This window comes from Rhinolophus hipposideros, assembly GCF_964194185.1.
Source record: "Rhinolophus hipposideros genome assembly, chromosome: 7".
Lineage (NCBI taxonomy): Eukaryota > Metazoa > Chordata > Mammalia > Chiroptera > Rhinolophidae > Rhinolophus > Rhinolophus hipposideros.
In genome coordinates, this window is record NC_138053.1 from 66,341,255 (window position 1) to 66,368,911 (window position 27,657).

General features: G+C 32.8%; 1 protein-coding gene across 2 annotated transcripts in view; it reads right to left on the minus strand.

Moving 5' to 3' along the window:
* MTREX (Mtr4 exosome RNA helicase) overlaps positions 1-27,657 on the minus strand; it is a 75,751-nt gene that overhangs the window by 45,633 nt on the left and 2,461 nt on the right. For both annotated transcript variants that reach the window (XM_081053733.1, XM_081053732.1), the window contains exons 2-14: positions 26,462-26,599; positions 24,976-25,042; positions 21,176-21,238; positions 20,177-20,289; positions 12,696-12,870; positions 11,486-11,576; positions 10,127-10,251; positions 8,980-9,078; positions 8,382-8,484; positions 6,871-7,002; positions 5,349-5,428; positions 3,955-4,065; positions 1,719-1,820 (exon numbers count right to left, since the gene is read on the minus strand). In XM_081053733.1, the coding sequence (XP_080909859.1) occupies positions 1,719-1,820; positions 3,955-4,065; positions 5,349-5,428; positions 6,871-7,002; positions 8,382-8,484; positions 8,980-9,078; positions 10,127-10,251; positions 11,486-11,576; positions 12,696-12,870; positions 20,177-20,289; positions 21,176-21,238; positions 24,976-25,042; positions 26,462-26,599 (1,399 nt within the window). The remainder of the gene's footprint in view (positions 1-1,718; positions 1,821-3,954; positions 4,066-5,348; positions 5,429-6,870; positions 7,003-8,381; positions 8,485-8,979; positions 9,079-10,126; positions 10,252-11,485; positions 11,577-12,695; positions 12,871-20,176; positions 20,290-21,175; positions 21,239-24,975; positions 25,043-26,461; positions 26,600-27,657) is intronic.

Below are 27,657 nucleotides of genomic sequence, written 5' to 3' on the forward strand. Positions count from 1 at the left end.
ACCTGAACACTGGGCAGTTTTATTTGTAAGTGCATGTATACTATTCTCCTGTGGAAAGCATTCTGTTTCCAGATTCTCAAAAAATATTTGACTCAAGAAGCATTAGGAACCAGTATGCTATAAAAAGGTACATTACTAATAGTACCAAAAACAGATCCAACATCCTGGGAGCATGGAATGCGCACACGACACACACACACACAAAGAAAAACCTGAAAAAAATTTAGAAAACTTCAAAAAGGCAATCTGATAAACTCTCAACAGGGCCCAATGTCATTATGATACATTACAATTTTTAGATTTCATAATTATGATCTTAAATCATTAAGAAACAGGTTGCTTTCTTAAATTCAGTTATCCACTATACTCTGTCCTTACCTTATGGCCCATGGGATGCCAAGAGTGTGTAAAATCATGAAAGACTTATTTACTTATGATATCAATTTTATTCAGAGAATTAAATAATTTTAATCTGATAATGAAGAATTTTAAAATTTATACTGATTTAAAAAACATGAAAGACTCTTATCTGCTTCACAATTAAAAATCGTTTTCTACGTGAATTAAATGTTTAAAAGTTCAATTTAAAAGTTGTATGTTATAGAAAATTTTTGAAGCCTATGTAAAAATTTTTAAAGAGAAATGGCACGACCTCACTATACTTCCATTTCTCTTTTATATAACATCCAATACATTTTAAAATAAAACAAACAAAAAAACCCCTTTGCCTTTACAATTCTACCACAGGCACTTTTCAATCTTTTGATGATGGATAACTACTGCCAGAAACTTCTTTAAGCAGAAAAGAATCACCATTTTCAAGGATAAAAAGTTAAGTAGAAGAATAGTTGACTATTTAGAATTTTTTTTCAAACGCCAGATGATGTGAGTCTTTGGCTTGCACTGGATACTCAACCTAGTAAGCTCTCTTCCTCCACCTGTTTTTCACTCCTGTGATGCTCCAATGCCTGCCTAGTAAATCTGCTACTGTTGCTCAGTTAAAGGATTGCCTTCTCTAAGAAGCCTTCCCTAGCCCTTTACACGCGTATATAAGGAACTTCTTATGCTTAACCTTCCTGTACTTTATCCTTCTTAGAGTCCATAATATAACCTTTTATTGTATGTTTATTAACTTTCATCTGCTAAGTTTCTTTAGAGTGGGAACTGGTTTTATTTTAACTTTAGCATTATCAGTACCTACAGTAGTTCTATGCCCATAGTTTAAATTTGGTAATGGGCTACTTGCCTCTGAATTAAGAATTTACTTTTGACCTCAATTTATTGTTTCACTCATAATCCAAACTTTCTCTCTTTCCTTCTGCCTTACAAAAGACATATTGCAAACCCGTTAAAACCTCTATTTTAAACCTGAAGGGTAAAAGAGTGAGCTGCAACTGTAGCCAGTATACTAGTAGAGATGCTTTAAATGCTGTCAACTTTAAGAAATGAAAATTCTATAGATACTTAAAATGCTTTAAAGCATTCACGATTCATTTGCACACTTATCCTTCCCTTATCACCAAACTCTTTCACCCAAAGGAAGTTTTTTTTGTTTATTTTTTAAAGGATCTGAAATTTTAACCTTGATGAACTTGTATTATTAGGTCAGGCACAAGTTCTTGAGTATTTAGAACTAAAAATCTCAATTACATGAGCGAAAATCACCTTAGGTAAAACAAAGATAAAAGTTATTTCAATATCTGAATTATTTTACTTACCCATCGGAAATCTTTCCCATCAAATTTTCGGGCATTTGTAAATAACACTGTTCTAGCTGGCATGTTAATTCCCATAGCAAAAGTCTCTGTGGCAAATAAGGCCTAAATAAATAAATAATTATACAATTAAACATGTATTTTAAGCTAAAAACTAGTTTTGTATAAACAAACAAATCATTAATTTGCAAAATTAGTTAACAAGACTGTACAAAAATAAGACAACATGCTATTCCCCAATATATTTCAGTATTTTATATATAAAGTTATTAAATAATACTTAATGTCCGTTGCATGCCAGAAAACTTTAGTTCAGGTAAAATAGTCTTTCTTAAATTCCAGTGGTGGCAACTTGGAGAGAATACTACTGTCTAATGAATAAATCATTAGGCTCTAGAATATTTTTCTAAACAGTCACATTTCCTGCCTTCTTCACTTATGATGCAGCATTGGAAACACCTTTAAGATCTCTGAGAGGAGAATCAGTGGCTCTTTAAATACACTTCTAAGACTTCACCAACAAAAACTTCACCATCCCTAAAAAATTATGTGTGGTTTAAGCACACAAAGATCTTGTACAAGCAAAGTCACTGACGTTCTATTAAATAATCTAAATTTTCATCAGGAGGAAAGGTAAAAATATATCATCAACTCAACAGAATGCTATTCATCTGCTAGAAAGAATGAAGAGCTATGCATGTGATAAAAATGGGTAATAGGTAGTACAATCACTTTTTAAAAAAATAAAGCATGTATTATTTGTATGTATGCTAATGGAAATTTCTGGGACATGAGGGGAATAATGGCCTTTCATTTTTTTACTTTATGTAGAATTGGTCTATTTGATTTTACAACCAACGAGTATCCCTTATATTTTTAAGAAAAGATTCTTTCAAATGGGCTTTAAGAAAACACACAATCTAGAAGAGAACACCAACAGGGCCTTACCAGGACCCAAGTATAAATAGTGCCCAATTCTTAATCTAAAATACCTCAAGTATATTCTTTAGAGTGAATAAATTTATTTTAAATATTCTACTTAGTACTGAGCTTCTCACGAAAAATCTCTAATCTGTTTTTTAAAATGCTTATCTGATTTTTAAGCATAAAACAACTTATGAGTCATATATAGGCTTATGATGTTTTAAAATTGTAACCCATTTTCAATATCCCATTTCTGGGTACAGACATCAACAGAATTTTTCAAATTAGACTGTCTCTGCTTTAAATTAGAACATCCTAAAAAGCTCTCCTGTAAGTCTACCAGTAATTCTTCTTGGCTCACTAAACTAATCCCTTTAATTTGCACATAGAAATGAGTCCACTTACAGTATCAACTCCAGATCTCATAATAAAATAGCACCTTTTACAAAATTCCACACTATATCCAACATTGTTACCATTCTTTAAGAATAATAAAGGAAACAAATAATTTTTTTCACCTGTAGCCCAAAATTTAAGAAGTACAAGTATCTCCCCCCATTACCCCCCCACTTCCACTACCCTCCCACCCCAGTTTTCAAAAGTTTGTGTTACACCACTTGCTTTTACAAAAGACCCACATTAACACCTGTTTTCGCTAAATGAAAGAAATCCAAAGAGGATTTGGGCTTTCATGAAAAAAAGCAAAAGCAAATAAAGCACTCAGCGTTTGTTTTGCAGCAAGCCATTTTCAAGGCTGCATGCACCCTGTGCAGATATTGTGGCAGCGAAGTTCCATCCTCAGGAACCATACTCAGCATCAAGCACCAGAGCTTTGAACTATGTCTGTGAGCACCTGTGTTTTATCTTGGTTTATTTCGTGCATCTGTTAGCAAGATATATCCTAATGGATCAGAAAAGCCTGAAAGTCATTAAGGGTGTCATGCTTAGCACAAAATTAGATAAAGTGTTTTGATGGCAGTGAACAAAATGAAGACATTTTGTGCGTGTGTTGAATATTGGGCTTGGGAACACTCAAAATTTTTTCCATACAGATTAATGGTAATTGCTTTTTTGATTTATGCCGTTTCACTTACAAGTGGCTTCATAGGAACCCTCTACTTTCGGATGATGGGAGAAACCTGTGTAACACTATATATAAAAATCAAGTTCATTACCTCAGCTATTCCATACTACCTAATTAAAAAAAAATAAAACAAAAACAATATAAAGCTGATAATAAATAGTGTTATCAATAATTTTCAAACTGCTCACACAAAGCAATGCTAGGGCATAATAAATAAAAATAAAATCTTACCTTTATCAATCCTTCAGAAAAGAGAATTTCTATAGTTTCTTTCAAAATAGGAAGTAAACCACCATGATGAATACCAATGCCCCGCTTCAAAAGAGGAAGTACATGTTCAACCTGCCATTGGAATACCGTTTATTTTACAATGATGTGTGAAAAAGGAAAGTGAAAGTGTTAAACTAACCAAATTAAGAAAAATGGGTAATCAAGAAAGAAAGCTGTTTAAAGAAATGTTATATAATCTTTTTAGAATAAAAGCAAAAACCAAACCCATGTTCCCACAGATTAAACTCGAAACACAATATTTCTGTCCTAGCTTCTTTTATGAAAAAGTACGAAAGGTATGTTTTAAATAAACTTTATAAATGTTTTGCTGCCTCTCAAATTTTCCAGTATCATTTCATCTCCTCCAAAATATGAAAAGTTATAAGGGCAAAGTTTGTATCTGCAGAAAATAAACTTACATTGGCCAACTCAAACCAAAAAGAAAGAAATAACTATAAAGCATATTTAACATAAATATGTACTTCATCTAAAAAACAATGAATTGCTGAAGAGTTCATTCTCATTAACACTATCACTATCACAATATCAAATGCCTTTAAATATCTACTATTAGAAGTGTGCCAGGATGACAAAGTTATATAAAGACATGGCTCACCCCTTAGATACTAACAATTCAGCTGGGAAGAAAAGTTACAAAAAAATTTTGTGAATTAAATACTATTTTAAATACCAAGAAACATACTATTGCAGTCTTAGCACAAATTCCTTATAAATCAATCATCTGTAAGAAGACTATGACCTCCGAACTTTTCACAAAACAAAACTTTCATATGTTAGATTAGACTAAAGCAGCAGTTCTCAGATTTGGATGCACATTAGAATCCCCTGGGGAGCTTCTGAAGGATTCTAACCACCAGGACACAATACCAGACCAAATAAGTCAGAAATCTCTGGGAGTGACCCAGGCATCAATATACCTCAGAACTCCATAGGCAATCGAATACACAAAGGAAAAGACCATTAAAGCAAAGTTGACATTAAATTCCTCACTAAACACATGACTTTTATTAGGTGTGTGCTACTGTTTTGTTTGGAAACCGTAAGGACTTAATGACTTTTAACTAGCATTAATGATTTTATAATATTAGGAACAGAAGCAGTAATTTCCAGACCATGATACCTTTCAGAGAAAAGTTCCCTCAGGTAGCAAATCTTTCCTCTTGTCATCTTTTCAGAAGTTTAAAATATAAATCAAGATATCATTGCGGTGCACAAAGCAACATATTTATTGCCGTGTGCAAACAGTGCAATATAGTAACAAAACCAAGAAATGCAAAGTGAATATATGCTATCTATTAATATCTATACCTTACTCAATGACAATAAACACAAACCTGAGGGAGCTTTTTATCTTCATCCGACAAGCAGTCGATTGCATTACTGAATACTTCTTCAACCATCTTCTTTTCTTCATCTAAAAGAGAAAATCCAAAAGGTACATAAATACCTAAATGAGTCAATAATACCAAACTACAAACACTGCAAAAAATAAGAGCCTATAAAGAGTAAAAGAGTATTTACAATAGTCAGAAGGGAAAGTAGATTAAAATGACTAATTATTTAATAAAATTCACTACTTTTCAAAACTTACCTAGTAGACTTACTCCATGAAAAGTACTATCTTATAAAAATATTGACAATACACAAGTGCTTTATATGCAATATTTAAGTCCAACAATTACAGGTCAGAGAGATTATTACTATCTACTATTAAGGAAAGTAAGGATTAGAGCAAATAATGGGCACTGCTACTGTCAGAGCAATCAATTCCAAAGCCTATGCTTTACCCATTACACTGACTTCTTGTACAGTGTCTATTAAATAATAGGTAGTCAATAAATATTTGTTGAAGTAATCAGTACATAACCCTGCAACATTAAGATACAACACTGGCAGTTATAAGAAAACATGTCTAAGCAGAGCAAGTCACTCAATCAAAACAAAATATAGTAAGTTCTCACTTAAGACAGTCGATAGGTTCTGCAACTTTAACTGAAACAATACATAATAAAACCAATATTACCATAGGCTATGATGCAAACAAGAGTTAAGTCCCTATGGCATTTTATCCATGTTATAACAAAATGAAGTTGAACAAAATGTTATTTGAGGATCTGCTTCATTATTGGCTTTAAGAGGTTACTTCTACCCAAGGATTAGTAAAAATTAGCTTTAAAATAGATGGGTTTAGCTCTGTATTTTGATAAAGAAAACAATGCAACGGAAATTTGATTTTGATAGCTGAAGATATTTACTTCTCACTGTACAGGATTATATATATATAAAAGGCTAAACTAAATAACACTTGCGTTGGTATTCAGCGTGCCACAATTCTTGGCTAGGCTGTGCTACTATCTAGCTGTGTGACTTCAGTGAATTACATTTATAGTTAATACACGAGAGTAATTTATTAATTTGCTAAAAGTTTTTACTGTATTTAAAATTTAGGCTAGTTAAAAGGCAGATCTTCTTGGTCTGGGTTTCTAGAAGAATGAAGCACAGTACTTTCTATACAGGATGAGGTCTAACAAAGAGAACTACCCTTAAGCAGTCTGATAGAGAACCCCAATAACTAAGGAGCTTATGGCAATGAAGTATAAAAAGGTATGACTTAATGTTTCTCAGTAGGGTTCTTTGGATTTTACACAGAGCAATGTACTTATACCTTCCAGTAAAAGAAGACAGAAGAAATATAAATCAAGGGTCTCTTAAAAGCTTTTACAAATGCGATGAGTACCTACTACTGCAACTGTAAGGTGAACCGCATATTCTAGCAATATATGACACATGTCATACCAGATATACATTTACATTTATTTTCCCATAACATTAAAACTATACAAAATTTTATAGTACCTGTGTTGAAATCTAATTTGGTCATTTGAAGTGCATAGGCTTCACAGTCTTTTTTACTAAAACTGAAAATAATTACAGGTTGAAAATTTCTTTCCATAATCATCTTTACAATCTTGAACACATTTGATGGTCCTGCAAAAAGAGTATACAAAACCGTATCCCAAAATTAACTCAAGATGGACCAAAGACCTAAACATAAAATCTAAAGCTATAAAATATTTAAAAACATACAGGAGTAAATCTTCGTGATTTTGGGTTATGCAAATTATTCGTGAATACCAAAAGCAAAAGCAACAAAACAACAGATGAGATTTCATCAAAATTAAAAACTTTTGTACTTCAATAGACACTAAAAATAATGTGAAAAGACAATCCTTATCCACAGGATGGAAGAAAACATTTGCAAATCACATATCTGGTAAGGGTCTAGTATCCAAAATGTATAAAGAATTCTTACAACTCAACGACAAAAAGACAATGTAATTTTCAAATGGGTAAAAAATTTGAATAGATATTTCTCCAGAGAAGATACACAAATGGCCAATAAGCACATGAAAACATACTCGACATTATTAACTACAATGGAAATATAAATCAAAAACACATCGAGATATCACTTCATACCACTAAGATGACTATAATCAAATAGACTAGAGTATTGGCGAAGACGTAGAGAAAATGGAAACCTCATACCCTTCTGATGGGAATATAAATGATGCAGCCATTTTGAAAAATGATCTGGCTGTTACTCAAAAGATTAAACATAGAACTACTATGACTCAGCAATTCCATTCCTAAGTATATAATCAGGAGAAAAGAAAACACAAAAACGTGACGAACATAAATGTTTATAGCAGCATTAATCACAACAATAAAAAAGTAGAGATAATTCAAATATCCATCAACTGATGAATGGATAAATAAAATATGGTATATGCATACAATGGAATGTTATTTGAACATGAAAAGGAATGAAGTATTAACACATGCTATAACATGGAAGAACCTTGCAAACATGCTATGTGAAAGAAGCCAGTTACGAAAGACCACACATATTACGATTCCGTTTACATGGAATGTCCGGAAAAAGCTGAGGGGTAGGGAAAAGAATTTGGGGAAAAATGACAAATGACTGCTAACGGGTACAGGGTTTCTTTTTGATTTGATGAAAGTGTTCCGGCATTAGACAGTAGTTGCATAACTTTGTGAATATATTGAAAACCACTGAATTGTGAATGATTGTGGCTGAATGACGGTTGCATAATTCTGTGAATATACTAATAACCACTGAGTTGTATACTTTAATGGGTGAATTACATAGTATGTGAATTATATCTCAATAAATGTCATATAGGAAAAAGAAATCAGCCTTTATTCATTGAATTTTATCATATATTATCTAGATCTTTATATGGTTTCCTGAGGGAAAAAGTTAAATGAAAAGAAACACAAAATATAATTTGAAAATATAATTTACATGTAAAATTCTCTCAAAAGAAATTCCAAATTACCTTTTGTTCCTCCTTTCCGCCCTTTCTGATCTCCTTTTGCCAAATCACCAGCATCTCGAAGAACTTGCATTGCAGTATTAAAATTATCTTCTCTAAAGTCACCCTGGAATCACAGGTATTTTGCTATGTAACTTCACTAATATTTAATCATAATCCAAATTTTTTTCATACCTCAAAACAAAGCTTCCTCAAATAAAAGTAATTTAATAATTAATAATTATAACAAAAGTCACTAAAGTAGTTCAAAAATGATGTGTGGTAGCAGGTAATAAAAGGTGATAAAGAGGTATTAAAACTGGGAAAAGCAAAACATAAGATATCTGAAACATGTCCAGAGTCCCTATTCTCCGAGCATTTAAAAATATTAGGAAAGGAGAGAAATCTAATTCAGGCACAAGAGAAACGCAAGCCTTAAAAAAAAAATTTTTGAAATAAAAATGTACACACACACACGACACACAAAACCAACAACTTTGGACCATAAACTATTTGAGAAAAAAAAGTGGATCTGTACTATTCTTCTCTAGTTTAAGAAACAACTGGTATAAACAAAAAATGTATGGCATTATAGATATAAAAATGACCTTTACTCCCTTACATTTTCATCAACTACAAGGTGCAGGCCATCTCCCCCAGCTGGAAAAATGTAGTGTTGTAATGGAGTAGGCCGATAATCTGTGTAAATTACATGACAAGGCTGTAAAAAGAAAGAAATATAATTAAACATGTATATTTTATTTCTTCAATAATACTGCGCATTTAACCTACCTGAAAGACCTGGGGGAAATAAACTTTTGAATTTGGCATTTCAAAAAGAAATTTTTTTTTCACAAAAACCACTTTAAAACCAGGCAAGAGAAAAATGCTGAAATATTAGGTCTATCAAATTATACTACCATCTGTTCAGTTTTACCAATTTCCTAATCAGGGCCAAATACATGGTTTAACCTTCAATAATGATCTTCGATCCATATCCTAGACCTGTGATGCCATAATTAAAGAAGATGCTTCTTTATACAGAGCAGTAGTATGGTGACACACAATGCTCCCTGAAGTAAAATGGGACTTTTCTGCCCCACAGAGGCTTTTCAAAGCCTTAATAAAGCAGCAGCCTGATCTAGCTCCTCCAGAAGATCCACTGGGTTTCTGTTATACAGAAATAACATGAGTGTCACAAAAACACCATTAGTGAGCTTATGAAAATAAGTTTGTGAGGACACGGCTACAGAGGAAATATAAGGGCAGGAAAAACCAAGAATAAACTCAATACACATGAACAAATGCTTATTATAACGTCCTATCCGGCAGTTAAAGTTGGACAATAAAAGCAAAAAGGGAATACTAAAACATTTGTGTTCACACGAGAAAAATCCATCACATGCTCAGGAGACACCCAGCTTTATCGTGGTACTGAGGTCTTAGAGGCAATCCTCTGTATTCATGTTCATACGACTAAATGCAGTAATTCCCAAACCTGGCAGATCATCCGGGTCAACTTGCGAGCTTTTAAAAGTTGGGGCTTCCAGATCTTACTCCCAGAGATTTTGATGTACTGGATTTAAGATGGGACTCAGAAATTCACACTTTGTAAAAAGCTAAGTCAGTTCATTTTGATAAGCTTACTTAATTTGAGTAGTTTCACATAACAATGTCTTCTTCATTCTAGGCAGCATTAGGAATAAAGCATTGGATGTAGTAAAGCCAGCTTATAACATTTCAAATACCAAAAAAGATAAAGAAAATACCTGTTTATGTAAATGGCAAATCCATTCAGCAAACTGTCGGGCATTTGGAATAGTAGCCGAAAGAAAGACATAATGAACATTATCAGGAAGCAAAATAATAGTTTCTTCCCATACCACACCACGCTCTGAAAAACACAAATATACCTTGGAATTCAGTGTCACTTTATTGACAAGTAGTCTAAAATTACCCTTTCCCAAGCTCACTAATGAGAAAAGCAGACCACTTAACAAGGATATTTTTAGCCACAGACCCTTACTGAAAACTGCTATAGATTGTACCATGAATTTATCCAGTAGAAAGTCAGTAGACTAAACCACTATAAAACAAAATGTATTCTGAAATAATAGCCTCAATAATGAGCTGCAAAGAGCAGCTTCAGACTGAATCCTTTTCAAACAGCCTACCAAGAGTCCCATGGCAATGGAAATAGTATCTCCATCTTTAAAAAACATAAGCTAATGGGCTTGTAGAAAATTACAGCAACACATTTCAAAGAAACACCATTACAATACTATATAGCATCTTTCATCCAAATTACCCTCATAAACTCTAGAGATAAAAGAAAGATGTGATGAACAACAAAACCCCAAGTCAGTTTTTACATAAACAGAAAAAAAAAAAAATCAGTTTGAGAATTTCTCCCTAAAATCAATCAATCAACACAGAATTCATCAGAACTTAATTTTATGAATTTGCAAAGAGTGAAATGTTTAAAGCGTACATGATTCCTTAAATTGTGTTACTTTCACTATAAATATAGGTTAACTCAGTGCTTTAGTTTAAATAACAACTAAGTTTTATTTTAGGCGTGTACATATTAAACATTTAACTTTTAAGTATGTTTGTTAGAATCAACCCTCCCACTTCCACCGAAAATTCCAAGCATACTTACTTTTTCATTATAGTAGTGTAATAATAGTTCAAGTAAAGGGATATTTATAATTTTTCTTTTTGATCATTTTTATTTCATAATCCTCATTTTTCTTACCATAAACATGCATTTCTTAGGTTTCTTAAAGATTAAGATATTAAAATTCAAGGAAGTTAATTTTGTAGGCTAGAAGTTTTGGAAATTCTTTAACATGGTATATTAGAGAGCTCTCTATCGAAAGCAAACTAGTTTTAATTCCATTTGTTTTATCTGAATTTGTGTCTTCTCACCTAGAAATAGTATTTAAGAAGCTGTACTTGAATGAGATCCTACGGGAAATACTACATTACATTGACCACAATTTATCTTACTAGAACTCTAGCCACATTAAATATCAAAGCAAATTTTAACAAATGTTGTCCAAAATTCCCAATGCCATCCTTAAGGAAAATACATGGCACACACATCTCAACACAGCAGAATATACCTGAATCTCTCATGTAATGAATTTCATCAAATACAACCCAAGCAACTTCTCGCATAACTTCAGAACCTCTGTACAGCATACTTCTCAAAATCTAAAGAAAAAAATAGAAGATTAAGCACAATTTTGACATAACAAAAGCTGTTCTTTCTAACAAGAAATTTTGGAAATTATTTTGTAATGGAAAAATAATTTTAGGGGGTTACACATATTTTAACTAAATTTCATAAATTGTGTAATATTCCTTTTCTCTTAAAACCAAAATAAATGACTTCTCAACAGTTAGTAATCAGATACAATCCATGAAAAGAATTATTATCATTTCTATTTCCATGTATCTCAAATAGGAAGCCACTTTCTTATATGTGCAGCATTTATCCCAAGTTCTATACTTCCTAAGATATAAGAGCAACTTAAATTTATCTTCTACCCAACACACTTGCTCTCATACTGTTTACTCATTTTTTTCTGCCTCCTATCACAATATGGGTACTTTCTGGCAACTATTATCCTGATTTTTGAGTTAAAAAAAAAAGAAACTTCCATAGGTGGCAGAAAGTTTTGAGAATAGAAAATATTTACTTTGGGCACCAAAATGAAAAGTAAGCAATGCTTCTTGCTGACTCTGCAGACCAGAAACTAATTTATGCTTTCTATTGTACTGTGTCCTTGTAAAATGCAAGGATATAATTTAAGTTATGTATGAAGTATTTAGATAGCTAATTGCGTCCAAAACGTAAGATGTTAACAAGTATATGCAAAGCTTAACTGTGATTATGGGAGAAGCTAAATATAATTGGGCATCTTTTAAAAAGTCAATTATTTTTCTATTTGTATCAACACTCAGACACAGAAGGAACAAAATCACAAGGAAGCAAGAGCCACTACTTGTATGAAACTATGTATCCAAGTCCTTGAAATTATGTATACAAAACCATCAAAGTCTTTCCTGTCATTGACAATAAGCCTTTAAAAATACTTGTTCAAGAAAAAATTATATCTGTTATATGACAAATAACAGAAATATTGGTATTTTACAACTAAATTTATGTAATTACTAGAACCTTTTGAGATGACCTTGTCCCTTTCATGTAAATCTACTCAGAAAGTATGTATTTTATCTATATAGAGCAAGTGATAAAACAACAGATGTTCTAATTGGATACTTCAATTAAATTAAAAAGGGAAAATTGGATGGCACCATATAAATTACCTCTGTGGTCATAACAAGACAAGATGCTGTAGGATTAATAGTAACATCTCCCGTCATCAGACCAACATCTTGAAATTCTTCATACATTTCACGGTATTTCTGGTTACTCAGAGCCTTAATTGGGCTGGTAAATATTACACGTTGTTTTTCCCTTAAGGCCAATGCAATGGCATACCTAAAAATGTGAAAATAAACAAAAATATTTACAAAACTTTTTAAGTATATGATTCAAAAAATTCTATTAATGTATAAATTATGTCTGAATTTTCCCTAATTACTTATGTTAAATGGACCCTGCAGAACTTTAATAACTTATTCTATTTACTATCAGTAAATCATTATGGTAATAATTATGATAAATCTGAAGTATAGTGGTCTAAATGAACGAGAAAACTTTAATTTTAACTCTGGTGTCTTGCAGTTAACGTAACTAATTACTAATATCAATGGGTTACTAATGGCTACCCTATTTCTTGTAAGCAAAATACCTTCGCTCCTATAAAGGAGCCTCCAAAAGTTCAGAGCCAATGCCTGTGAGTTTATACATATACAGAGTATAAAAAATTAAGATAGCACTGGAAAATTAAGTTTTCTCTTTTCAGGTTCACAAATAAATTAATCCATATGTATTTTTTTCCTCACATGTAACAGTTACCATATTAACCCTTGATTGGATATTATGGTGGATTCTAATTATGGAAAAGCTATTCCCATAGTTATTTATAGAATGCAACATAGTTTTGTGTGTTTTTTAAGGAAAATTCAATTGAATTTAAGTATTTAAATATAGACCATGAAATGAGAACTAAGCTTAGCACTGTGCTAAATGCTCCTTGTTAAAGTTCCTGCTCATAACACACTTATGGCCTATTTGGAGAAATAAAAATAATATTCATTTCATCTTAACTATCCCCCACAACAGTGAAATAAACAATTAAAATATTCAAAATTGTCCAAACATAATCAAATATGATTTGTAAAAAAGAAAAAGAAAACAGATGCTACAATATACTATCTAAAATGTCCACCGTTCAGCAAAAAAGACAAAAAGAAACAGGAAAGTGTGATCCATACTTAGGCAAAAAAGCAGTCATGAGAAACTGATTCTGAGTGGGCCCAGATGTTGGACTTAGCAAAGACCTCAAAGCAACTAACTAAAACGTGCCCAAAAATTGTAATGAAACCATACTCTAAGAATTAAAGGAAATATGACAATGATTCTACAAATAGACAAATCCTGACAGAGAAAACAAAGCTGTAACAACATAACCAAATGAACACGCTACAGATGAAAGTACAATAATTGAAATGAAAAATCACTAGACAGGCTCAAGAGCTTTTTGGAGATGGCAGAAGGATCAGTAAATATGAACACAGAACAATAGAAATGATCAACTCCCAAGAGAGAAACATAAAAAAATAAAGACACTCAGAGATCTGTGGGCCAACCTCCAGTGTCCCAATGGAAGGTCCAAAATGAGAACGAGGCAGAAAAAATATTTGAAAAAATAACAATGAAAAACTTCCTAAATTTGTTTAAAAGAACATTAATGCGCAACTCCAACAATACAATGAACCCAAGTAGGAAAAACTGAAAAAGAATCACCTAGAAACAGTCTAACTGCTGAATGACAAAGACAAAGTCTTCAAAGTAGCAAGAGAAAAACACACATACAAGAGAATAACGTAATAAAGGCTGACTTCTGATTGGAACAATGAAGTAGAATAAAACAATCAGTAGCATGACTATCCAATGTTGAAACAACAACAAAAATGTCAACCAAGAATTCTATATTCAGTGACACTATCCTTATAAAAAAAAAAGCAAAACAAAGATGTTTGTAAATAAAAAGAGGGAATTCATTGCTAACACTTCTACCCTGCAAAAATTAATATTTAAAAATCCTTAAATTCAAATTCAGAGGACAGAATAGTTTCAGAAATCATAAAAATGTGGGTAAATGTGTTTTTATTTCTTTTATTCAATCAATATTTTTAAAAGCATAAGACTATAAGACAAAAATTTTAACTCTTAATACACTAGATTTATAGTATCGTTGAAACATGTATGACAAAAACAGCACACAAAAAATATCAGACCAAGGTGTCAGTGTTTAACAGAAACTGTAGCTGTGATTTAGTTAAAAGTGCATACTGTAAGCCCTGGAGTAACCACTAAAAATATAACTCAAGGCAAAAGTAATCAACAGAAGAATTAAAATGGTACCCCCAAAAATATTAAACATAACAGAAGGCTATAAAGATGAGACATATGCTAAAAAAAAAAAAAGGCAAATGCAAACCCAACCATATCAATCACTAAATTATTAAAATCACAAAGTATCTTCTCCAACCACAAAGAAATTACATGAGAAATCAAAAACAGAAAAGATACATACATGGAAAATCACCAAATGCTTGAAAAGTAAACAACACAAGAGAAAACCAATAGAGAAACTAAAAGAATGAACTGAAAATGAAACGTAACTAGCAAAATTTATGGGATGCATATAAAGCTGTACTAAGAGGAAAACTTATACTTTTGAACACATTAGAAAGAATGACTTAACATTAATAATCTAATTCCACGTCAAGAAATTTCAAGACAGACACAAATTACCAAAATTTAAGAAGAATGGAAACTGAATTAGGAATGAAAAAATTTCCCATAAAAAGCCTAGGTGGTTTAGATGGCTTCATTAGTGAATTCTCTCAAACGTTTGAAGAGGAAATAATACCAAACCAACACAAACTCTTTCAAAAAATAGACCAGGAGGGAACACTTCGCAAACTTATTGAGGTCAATATTAACTTGATACCAAAGCCAGACAAAGACCTTGCAAGAAAACTACATACTAATATCCCTTGTGAAGATCCAAAAAGGATCCAAAACAAAATATGAGTAAACCAGCAACACATACACACGATCATCTACCATGTTGTTTATAAACCAGGTTGTTTATATTCCAAAAATATAAGGTTGGTTTAACATCAGAAAATTAATACATAATAAATAATAATATACCACATTAACAGGATAAAATGCAAATACCACATCGTCTCAATAGATGGAAAAAGCATTTGACAAAATACAATGCTTCTTAAAATATAATGCTTCTTTTTTATCCTCAATATATTTCTTTCCAGCTTTGATATAACATTGTATAAGTTTAAGGGTTACAATGTGATGATTTGATACAGGTATATATTGCAAAATGATTACCAATAATCATCAACACCTCCATCACCTCACATAATCACCATTTCAGTTTTTTGTGGTGAGAACATTTAAGATCCACTCTCGTAAGCAACTTTCAAGTATATGATTGTTAACTACAGTCACCATGCTATACATTAGATTCCCCAGAACTTACTCATTTTATAATTGGAAGTTTGTATCTTCTGCACAACATCTCCCTATTTCCTCCAACCCGCAGGTCCTGGCAACCACCATTCAAATCTGTTTCAATGAGTTCTGCTTTTTTAGGTTCCACGTGTAAGAAAGATAATACAGTATTTGTCTTTCTCTGACTTATTTCACTTAACATAATGCTCACAAATGGCAGGATTTCCTTTTTTTGGCTGAATAATACTCCACTGTACGTACACACGTACACACACACACACACACACACACACACACATTTTCTTTATCCATTCATTTGCTGATAGACATTTAGGTTGTTTCCAGTATTGTGAATAAAGGAAATGTAGATATCTCCTCAAGATAATAATTTCATTTCCTTTGGATATATACCCAGAAGTGGGATTGCTGGATTATAGAGTAGTTCTATTTTTTATTTTTTTAGGAATCTCCACACTGTTTTCCATAGTGGCTACACCAATTTACATTCCCACTAACACTGAACAAAGGTTCCCTTTTCTCCACATCCTTGCTGTTCCATCTTTTTAATAGCCATTCAAACAGATGTTTTGTTTGTTTGTTTTTTACTTTACTTATTTCCAACTAAGAATTGAAGGGAACTTCCACAACCTGACAAAGGAAACCTAGGAAAAAACAACAGCTAATACCATCCTTAATGGTGAAACACAGACTGCTTTTCCTTTAAGATTGGAAATAGGCAAAAATGTCCCCTCTCATTACTACTTTCGACACTCTACTAGGTACTGTCAAATACAATAAAAAGAAACTGAAGACATATATATCAGAAAGAAGTAAAACTGTGTTTATTCAAAAACAATATGATCATCTATGTTGAAAATCTTATGGGCTGTACAAGTATTACTAAAATTTATTAATAAGCAAATTTATTAAAGTCACAGGATAAAATATCAGTGTACATAAAAACAATTCAACTGTACTTTAATATACAAACTATTGCTATGTAAATGTGAATTTAGGAAAGAATACTATTCATAATGTCATGAAACAATAAAATACTTAGAAACAGATTAAAAAAAATATTAAGATCTGTACAATGAAAACTACAAAATATTGCTGGGAGAAGTTAAAGAAGATCTAAATAATGGAGGAATATATTATGCTCATGGATTGGAAAAATCAGTATTGTTAAGATGACAATTCCCCCAAATTAATCTACAAATTTAACACAATCCTTTAAAAAATTCAAGTAGTCTTTTTTGGTAGAAATTAACAAGTTAACTTTAAAACTTGGTTGGGAAGCGCAAAGGACCTAGAAAATCCCAATTTTAAGAAAGAATAAAGTTATAAGATTCTTATTACCTAAATTTCAATACTTAGTTTACACTACAGCAATCAAGATAGTACAGTACTGATATAAGAACAGATAGACATAGAGATCAACAGAACATTAAGTCCAAAAACAAATCTAGGGGCACACACAAGAACTGGATGGATGGAAGTCTAAAACTGATGAGGGTTGCACAACTGTACAAATGTATTAAAACTCACTAAACTATATATACACTTACAATGGATGAATTTAATGGTATAATAACAAAGCTGTTTAAAAAAGCTTTACATGGGGAGTGGCCGGGTGGCTCAGTTGGTTAGAGTGTGATCTCTGAATGACAGGGTTGCTGGTTTGATTCCCACATGGGCCAGTGAGCTGCACCCTCCCCACAACAACTACACTGAAGACAACGAGCTGCCACTGAGCTTCCAGAGGGGCAGCCGGATGGCTCAGTTGGTTAGAGCCCGAGCTCTCAACAACAAGGTTGCCAGTTCAATTCCCGCTTGGGATGCTGGGCTGTGCCCCCTGCAACTAAAGATTGAAAACAGTGACTGGACTTGGAGCTGAGCTGTGCAACTAGATTGAAGGACCACGACTTGGAGCTGATGGGCCCTGGAAAAACACACTGTTCCCCAACATTCCCCAATAAAATTTAAGAAAAGAAAATAAACTTTACATGGAATAAAAAACCAGCAGTGCCAGGAAAACTACTCAGTTACATAGATAATCTGGTACCAACATGTTAATTCTAGTATCAGATTTATAAATAAAATGTTATACTTGATAGAGTTATCAGCTAAACATGGAGTTTTATCTGAAGTCCTTGAATTGCTATGGGAACCTTTATCTGAGATCCATGAACTACTCCTTGAAATTATAAAATATGGTATGTATATACAAATATGCACCTCATTAGATTTTTTTATTGAGGTAAATGTATATAACAAAATTAGCCATTTTAAAGTGTATAATTCAGTGACATTTAGTACATTCACTATGTTGTGCAATCACCACCTCTACCTGATTCTGAAAATTTTTATCACCTCCCAAAAAACCTGTATCCATTAAGCAGTTACTGCTGTTCCTCTCCTCTCAACACCCCCTGGAATCCACCAGTCTGCTTTCTGTCTCTCTGGATTTACCTATTTGGGATATTACACATAAATAGAATCATACAGTATATGACCTATTGGGTCTGGCTTCTTTTACTCAGCATAATGTTTTTGAGGTTCATCCAAATTGTAGTATGTATCATCACTGCTTTTATGGCTAAGTAATATTTCATTGTATGACTATGCCACATTTTATTTATCCATTCATTCACTGAAAGACTTTTGGGTTGTTTCTACCTTTTCAGTCTTGTGAAATGTTCATAGCTGCTACGAACATTCATGTACAAGTATTTGAGTATTGTTTTCATTTCTTTGGGGTATGTACATAGAAGCAGAATTGTTGAGTCCCATGGTAATTCTAACTTTTTGAATAACTACAAGACTTTTTTCCATAGCAGCCCTCATCAGATTTTCAAAAGTATCTATAACTAGTAAATTTCTTAAATTTCTCTTTATGGTTTCCTATTCCAGAATTTGACAAGAGGTTTTAGCATGTATGTGACAAGTTCCTCCACTTAAAATGTCTGCCTCTTGTAGGAAAAATGAAAGCAAGGTTACACTAATACTTAAAATTCTAATGACTATGTATGTTGGCTTTAAATGGGTACTGCACCAAACATACTGTATGCTTCTCTAAGTGAGCTAAAATAATTAAACTGATAGTTAAACCTCTTCTTCTATATCTGTCCCTTAGAAGGAAACTAGCTTGACTTCCACACCTTCTAAAAAAGGGTGGTGGACCAGTAAGAAAAAAGCCCTACTCCACTGGATAGAACTGGGGTAGTAAGAGACCATAATGTATTTGAGACTGGAAAATAGATTAAGACTATTCTGCAATTGGCTGATACCATTAGGATGACACGCTAACATCCAAGCTTTACTCCTCTAACTCTCTGCAAAGAGAAAGATTGTGAATTACACCTAAGTCACAGTCTGGAAGGAACTAATAAAGTCACACATAAGCCCACGTTTTCACAAAGGAAAAAATATTCCAGAACTCATGAAATATTTCCACCATCATACCAAAGTTAAAGGGAATAACAGACAGGGTGATTGATGCCATTTTTACCAGTTTCTTTCTCTACGATCTTCTTTACTTTTTAGGGACTCACTGTTTCACTGTTATACAGGAGTACCTAATTCAGCTGCCCAACAGAGAAGCTGTAATTTCTCCATAATGGAGAAATAATGTTATAAATCATTAAAAGTTCCACAAACCCAAATTGATTTTTGAAAAGCATGCCAAGACTATGGGGAAAAAAACAGTCTTTCAACGAATGATGCTGAGACAACTGGATATCCACATGCAAAAGAACGAAGTTTTCACCTTACAAATTATAGAAAAATTAACTAAAATTGGATCAAAAACCTAACATAAAATTTAAACTGTAAGACTCTTAGAAGGGAATATAAATATAGACTCACTTCACATATAGGGACACACACAGACTGAAAGTGAAGAGATGGAAAAGATATTCCATGCAAATGGAAACAAACAAAAACTGATTCTTACATCAGACTGAATAGACTTTAAACAAAGCTGAAAGGGGATTACAAAATGATACAGGGGTAACTCCAACAAGGATACATTTGTAAAATATTTATAAAAGATTTGTAAAAACATAGGAGCACCTAATTATATAAAGCAAATATTAACAGACCTAAAATTTCACTTAAAAAGAAAGTTACTTACTCAGCACAGACAGTTTTCCCCGCTGATGTATGTGCAGATACTAACACAGACTGATTATTATCAACACACTGAATGGCTTCTCTTTGAAAAGCATCAAGAATAAATGGGTACTCCTATAAAAATAAAAAAGTATTACTATCCACTGGAAAATTCTAGCCACATCAGAGCACACTTAAAATCAAGAGACGCTAGGGGCATTCTGGGAGCATTTCTTTATAATTCTATTTAGGAAATATGCTACCCACTAGAGAAAAATTAGAAAAAGTAAAAAAAAATCTTTAACTAGACAGTATAGAATTCTGTTGTCTAATCTTTCTATTATATTATGCTTATACATATTACATCAATTATAACACAATAATCATTACTATTTGTCAAAAACATTCTTTGTGGTAGGTACTTTGCAGCACAGTTTATTCATCTTCACAACCCCTAAAATAGGTGTTATTTTCTTTCACAGATGGGAACTCTGAGGCTCTGAAATGTGAAGTCCCTCACTTAAGTTCATTCAGCAGAGGCAGAAGAGTACATCTACTGTATGATATTTTAAGAGTTCATGCTTACTCTCCACCACACTGCCTTTGTTACAAAATGACTTGGAAAATTTCTATCCATCATTTAAGGTCTATCAGACTTCAAAATCCATCTAATATAAGCATTACAGTTTAGGTTTCATTAGAAGCTTATTAAACACTTAAAACTATATGCAAAACTTACTGTACACATGCATTTTTCTAGAGAAATGCATGTTGATAATTTTCCTTAGATTCTATAAAAAGGTTGAGAATCATTAATTTTTAAAAATCTCAACACATAATGCTTGGTTTTCAGCATAGTTGTTTACTTATTCGCTTCTCATTATATTTGATTTCAGGTAGGTTTTTCTTGGTTTATATATATTGGGAAGTATAAAAATCTCATTTGTAAGAACGTACCAAGATTTTTTGGAAAAAGAGAAACTCACAAAACTATAAAAACTGTATTGCCCAAAATACAGACCTTTGCAGCTTTTCCAACTCGAGGTTTAAGTGGTAAATAATCTTCATCTGCAGGAAGTGCAACCTGATGTAAAAAAAAAAAAATAAATAAATAAATAAAATTAAAAAATCACCAACTTACGATTCAAGAATTGATATATTCAGCACTCCACAATCAATGATGGTTTGAAAAATAAGTGTTTGATAGTCCTACACACTGTAAAACTAAAACTGGCCTTAAGAACAAGTCAAAACACTAAAGCTCGAAAAAAACCCTCTACTAGTGTTTAATCTAATGATAATATAATTAAAAGCTTGTAAGACTATCTCCTAGAAGAAATTGTGTTTACTCAGGTCTAGGGCCTTTCTTAACTTCCTATCTTCCACATCTAATGTATTACCTGACATTTATGAATGCTCAAAAAAAAAAAAGCTTAATGGACGTAAAATGAGATGTCACTATATGAAAGAAAACTATGCAAAATAAAATAATACTCCCTACTTTCTGAAACAGGAAAGTAATTTTCCTCCAATAAAGATTAAGATCTTGGAGAGCAATTCACAATATAGTTAAATTCCCAAGACTTAAACCTTTTGGTGTATATATAATCTATGGGGGGGGGGGGTGGTGACAAAGTAAGGTACACACAGAAATTACCAGTAATTTCTGAGAGCAAAACTTAAAACTAAACAAGTATTACCGTGTTTCCCCAAAAATAAGACCCAGCCAGACAATCAGCTCTAATACGTCTTTTGGAGCAAAAATTAAGACCCGGTATTATATTATACCTGGTCTTTTATTATAGTAAAATAAGACCAGGTCTTATGTTAACTTTTGCTGCAAAAGATGCATTAGAACTAACTGTGCGGCTACATCTCATTTTCAGGGAAACACGGTAGATAAGATTGTCTCAGAAATATTGAGAGATTGTCGGTAAATTTACAACTCAATTACAATTAAGGTGAGGTGGGTAGCATTTCAGAAAGAAATAACTAGGTCTTGACTAAAGAAAAGTGAAACTTAATAAATTGTGAAACTAATACTGAGTATAATGTATGTATTAAAAGAAATATGATGTTCTAAATGGAATCTATAATGGGGAGAGAACAGTTAGAATTTGGTAGTTTATTCAGCAAATTAGGAAAGGGTTTAGTTATGAGTTGTTTTCCTTCGTGAATGAACACTTCTAGGGGACAGAACAGCGTTCATCAGTCTTTCCCTTAAGACTATATATTCCCCATTTATGATTTCAAGAAACTTCTAGGTAGTTTCTGATTCTCAGATAGTTTGATAGTGAGAGGACTACTTATCCATTTAATTAAGCAAATGACATTCTTTTGTATACCTTCATCTCTTATGAATATGATGAAAGCGAGTCTAGCCTAGAGAGCACAACCCTTGGAGCTCTGAAAAACACAAATTTCTGGATCTGAAAATCTTAAGACTGGACCCTAAAATAGGTGTGATCCCCATCAGGGTATGATCCACTTGTGGGGCCGTACTAGTTAGTTGGTTGACCTCCCTTGCATTTCTCCTGATACTTTCTATGATATGAACAAAGAACATTAGCATGAAGCAATTCAGATTTTAGCATCTCAGAGATTTAACAGAAGCAACAACAAACTGTGTTTTCACATGTATGAGAATCAACGATTTTTGTTTTTATTCTCTAAGAATAGTCTGGGTAACCCTAACACATAATAGACAGAAGAAGCCTGTACTGACTAGAGTGAAAAAAAAAAATAAAACAAAAATAGAAAACCAGCAGAATGATCAAAATGACTTAAAAGACGAATGGAAAGTCAGGAAATCTACCAGCAGGGATTTTCCAAGCAGAGCACTCAATAGCAACTATGGAAAGGAAGGAACCATATTTCTTTTGTTTATCTCTTTATACTCAGTGAATAAATGTACCTGACACTCAAAATATATGTATTAAATGAATGACCATAATGGGGGGGGGGGGGGAACAACATAGGGGCAGCCTGATGGCTCAGTTGGTTAGAGTGCGCTAGCTCTTAATAACAAGGTTGCCAGTTCAATTCCCACATGGAATAGTGGGCTGGCTCCCCGCAACTAGATTGAAAACTGGACATGGAGTTGAGCTGTGCCCTCCACAACTAGAGTGAAGGACAACCACTTGACTTGGAGCTGATGAGTCCTGGAAAAACACAATGTTCCCCAATATTCCCCAACAAAAATATTAAAAAAGAAAGAAAAACCAACATAGTGGCTAAAAAGCAACCTAGAACAAAATTAGCTTTACAATATTTATAGATAGAAAAGGGCAAATAAATAAAAGGAGACTAGAAAAAGTCAAGGGAAAATGAAATGATCTAAGTCTTTGTGAAGACAGGGTAAGATACAACCAAGTACACTGAGAGAGAGCAAGCCTCCTTAGCCTAAAAGAGGCAGTGTTCTTTTCCTATGAGTGGACGTGACAGGTGCAGATATGCTTGGTGAAGGAGACTATAATCAGAGGACCCTCCAACTTGAGATCCTCAAGCCTCTAGATGAAGTAACTAAAAAAGTGAGAAGAGGTGGCAGAATAGAGGACTTGAGGATAATCTTGTGGAGGAGGATAGAAAGAACTTTGACCTCTTGAAAGCAAAAGTTGTTTTTTCCCATCTTTTTAATACCATAGAAGGGTCTAACATAAGTGTTGACTGAATGATCAAATGGGTGTAATTCCTGCCAAACTAAGTGCTATTCTAAAAGAACATAAGGAACTTTCACTAGAAAAACAGGTATTTTAAATAAGGTTCTAAATCTATCATCATATCATTTTTGTTAATTTGAAATTACTGCTTATTCAATAAAGACTTTTAATAAGATATCCAAACTATCTGTTGTGGAGGAGAGACTATTCCAATGAAGTGACCACCGCCTAACTGCTGCTGGACTTGCTAGCTAAATCCTGGCCAAAACAGAGACTGATTCTCTAAAATTCCTTCAGTGACGGTCTGATCAACCCCAGACCATGCTGGTTTGTGCTAGTGCCCAGAAGAGGACATTGCCTGCCCCTGGAGCAGGCATGTGAGGTGTTTTTCCCCTTATCTGGGGCGGTTCATGCCCCAGTACCCCTACCCATCCCGTCCTGTCTTACACAACCCCTTAGTACCTGCCACGTGGAGGATATCCATGTCCTCTCATTGCGTCCAAAACGCACCTCATATTTAAGTTCCCTTAATAAACTCATCAAGTAATCCTGGAATTGTCAGCCCGTTTTTTCTCTCAGTCCCGCGAAATTTTATGTAACATCTATAATAACAACTTGTATGGTTATACAGTACACAAGGCTTCATAAAAAGTGTTACAGTTCCCTTATATTCCTTGTTTATAAACTCTCACTTCTAAAGGGTTACTATAAATTATCAGTGACCACCATCTTGTGGCCCAACAATGAAACAGCAGTCATCACAGCAAGACACTGAAAAAGCATGTGACCTGCCAAGTGGCACAGTTATTTGACTTTACGAGTATGGGAATGATCATGTACTGAACATGCGTACCTCACCTAATTTTCGTACATAATCTTCACAACCACCCCACAAGATAAATTCCATTATTCCAAATTTATAAATTAAAAAATCAATGTCAAAGAGGTTAAGAAATTTATCTAAGACTAGTTAGAAGTGCTATGCCAGGATCTGAGCTCAGATTTGGATACAAAGCCCCAGCTCCTTCCATTAGACTATGTACACCACGCAGTCTTGTTTCCAAAGCCCTTAAGACCAAACTGCTTGCTGATCATCATACTGGATAGTCCAAAGCAAAATTCCATTTATAAAACCAACCTACTATATACTGTTTGTGCTTACCTCATGTGTACACCCTTCAACAGTTTCAACTGATTGTACCTTGACTCTGGGCATCAAGTCTGCCAAACTTAAAAAAAATTGTTAAAGTTACATTTAAATAAATTATTTTTCTATAACTAGATAATAAGCCTCCAATCTGTACTGTTAAGAACAATGACACTGCCCAATTATCAGTATTCCAAATTGGAAAAAGTTTGACTTGACTATTAAGAATATTCAAAAAGTTTCACATTGCTCAAATATATGCTTAGAATTTAACATAATCAGTTAACATTTTTTATTACAAATACAGAACAGACGCTAAGTGAATTACTCAAAGAATTATGTCTTAGTTCCAGTAACTATTTTGAATAAAAAGTACCTCTCCAAAATATGGTCCTACTTCAAAACAGGAAACTGGTTATAAAAACATGATACAAAGTACAAAATAAACTAGTCTAATACAGATGTTGCCATAATTTATAGAAGCCTTCCCTATTCTCATCAAAATCCTAAATTATACTAATCTAGGTTCTATTTAGACTCTGAAAGGACATGGTGTGGGTAAATTAAAAATATATAAAATAAATGCATTTCTGGCTAGATTCATTATTCGTTTATTGATTTTTTATTTTACTTTAAACCAATAATCATGTTTTGGATAAAACCCAAGGGATAGTTACTACAATAAGAAACAATGATTTTAAATTATAATCTATTCTACTAGCTCAAGCAAACGGTGGTGTATCTTAAATATTTCAGTGACACATCTACCACCACATACAGTAGCTACTTTTGCTAACTACAATAACAGCCAACTGGTTAAAAAAAAAAAAAGAAAAAAAGAACATAAAAAGAGTGAATTCCTCATGGCATTGCCAAGCTAGAATATGGAATATAAGAAGCAAAGCCGTGAAGAGCAGTGAAGATCATGATCACAAGAAAACAAGTAAAAGTGCTACTTAAGAAATTGGCATCAACTTCTAGAAAGCTCCAGCTTTCAAAAATCACAGATACAACAACTACTTTAGCCACAGATATCCATGGGTATCCCTCATTGATCGTATTCTTGAGATTCATAGCCACTCTCCTGCTACATGCAACAGTGAAATCTAATTCCTGCTATTCTTCTTTCTCATTTATTCCTTCCATTGGGTCAGTTTAATTCTTTCTTTTTATTCCACTCTTCCAGTGATCCTCTTCTTGGAACATTAATGAATAAAGGAAATATGTCATTTCTTTAAAAAAAAAAAAACCACAACACATGCTTCAACACTCTCAAAATTAGATTCTAAAGTATTAAAATATCTTTTCTATATTGTCTTCCATTTCCCCAAACTTAGATAAATGTCCTATATTTATATGCATATATGAATACATAAAGAATATCTCCATTGCTCTAACTCAGGAGGTACTTTCATAAAGTAACCACACGTAAGCAATTTTCAAAACTTCATAAAACTATGTACTTAAGAGTTATTGAAATTTATGACAATGAAAATCGTACCTTAAGTCTTCAGTTACTGACTCTTCTACCTTGGGCTTCTTTCCAAAAATGGGTTCATCTGTACCCTCGAAATCTGCATCTCTCTTGGTTTTCCCAATATTAGTTGACTCTGATTGTAATTTACCATCAAAACGTTTCCTGAGAAGTAAATAGTTTAAAATGAATTCTGCAGTATCAGTTCTTACTTTAAAAGTGATTCCGTAAAATATTATTCCATATACAATTAACACCATTAACAGAAAAACTCATGTAAATAGATATTACAAGTCAAATTTCTTAAAAATGAGTGCAAAGGAGTACAACACATCAAATATATAAAAATCGATCAATTTATCAAGAAACTAAACACATAATCAGACACCCATGTTGGTCAACACTGGAAGTTCCTTAGAATACAACTCAATTCTCTTAAAACTGATAAAGAGACAGAATTAAGCATATATCCTGTCTTTTCCTCTATGAACTGTATTTCAAGGCAAACAGCTGATGAGGAAATGTCTTTTTATAGATGGATTTCAGATAATAAATGCAGAAAAAAATGATAAAAATAGAAATTCACCATTTTGAATCTATTACTGAAATAATGGAATTAGGCAATTATCACAGGTATTAAAGCCATTGTGATAATAGATTAGGTTGATGATGGATTAAGCTGACACTCTGAACTCATCAATCTTAGAAAAATGGAACAGCATCAGGTGTATTTATGATGTAATGCTATAGGAAGTACAAAGCACCACCCTGAAGCATTCTTATCTAAAACAATTGAACCTGATTATAACTAAGTGTATATCAATGCTGTCTAACATATATATACGTACATAAAGCAAGCTACACATGTAATTTTAAATTTCTAGTAACTGTATTAAGAGTTAAAAAGAAACCAATTTTAATACATTTCATTTAACCCAATATATACAACATATTATTTCAGTATACAATTAAGATAAAAATTAATGACATATTTTACATTTTTTTAAGTCTTCAAAATTCAGTGTGTATTTTATACTCACAGCACAGCTCAACTATGATTACCTACATTTTAAGTGCTCAATTGCAACAGGTGGGTAGTAACTATTATATCAGATTATGCAGCTCTAGATATAGGGAAAATTTACAGTAAATACTGGATAGAGTAGCTAGTTAAATGACAGTGTAAGAAAGAAAATTCAGGATTTGGGAAACTATACAAGACA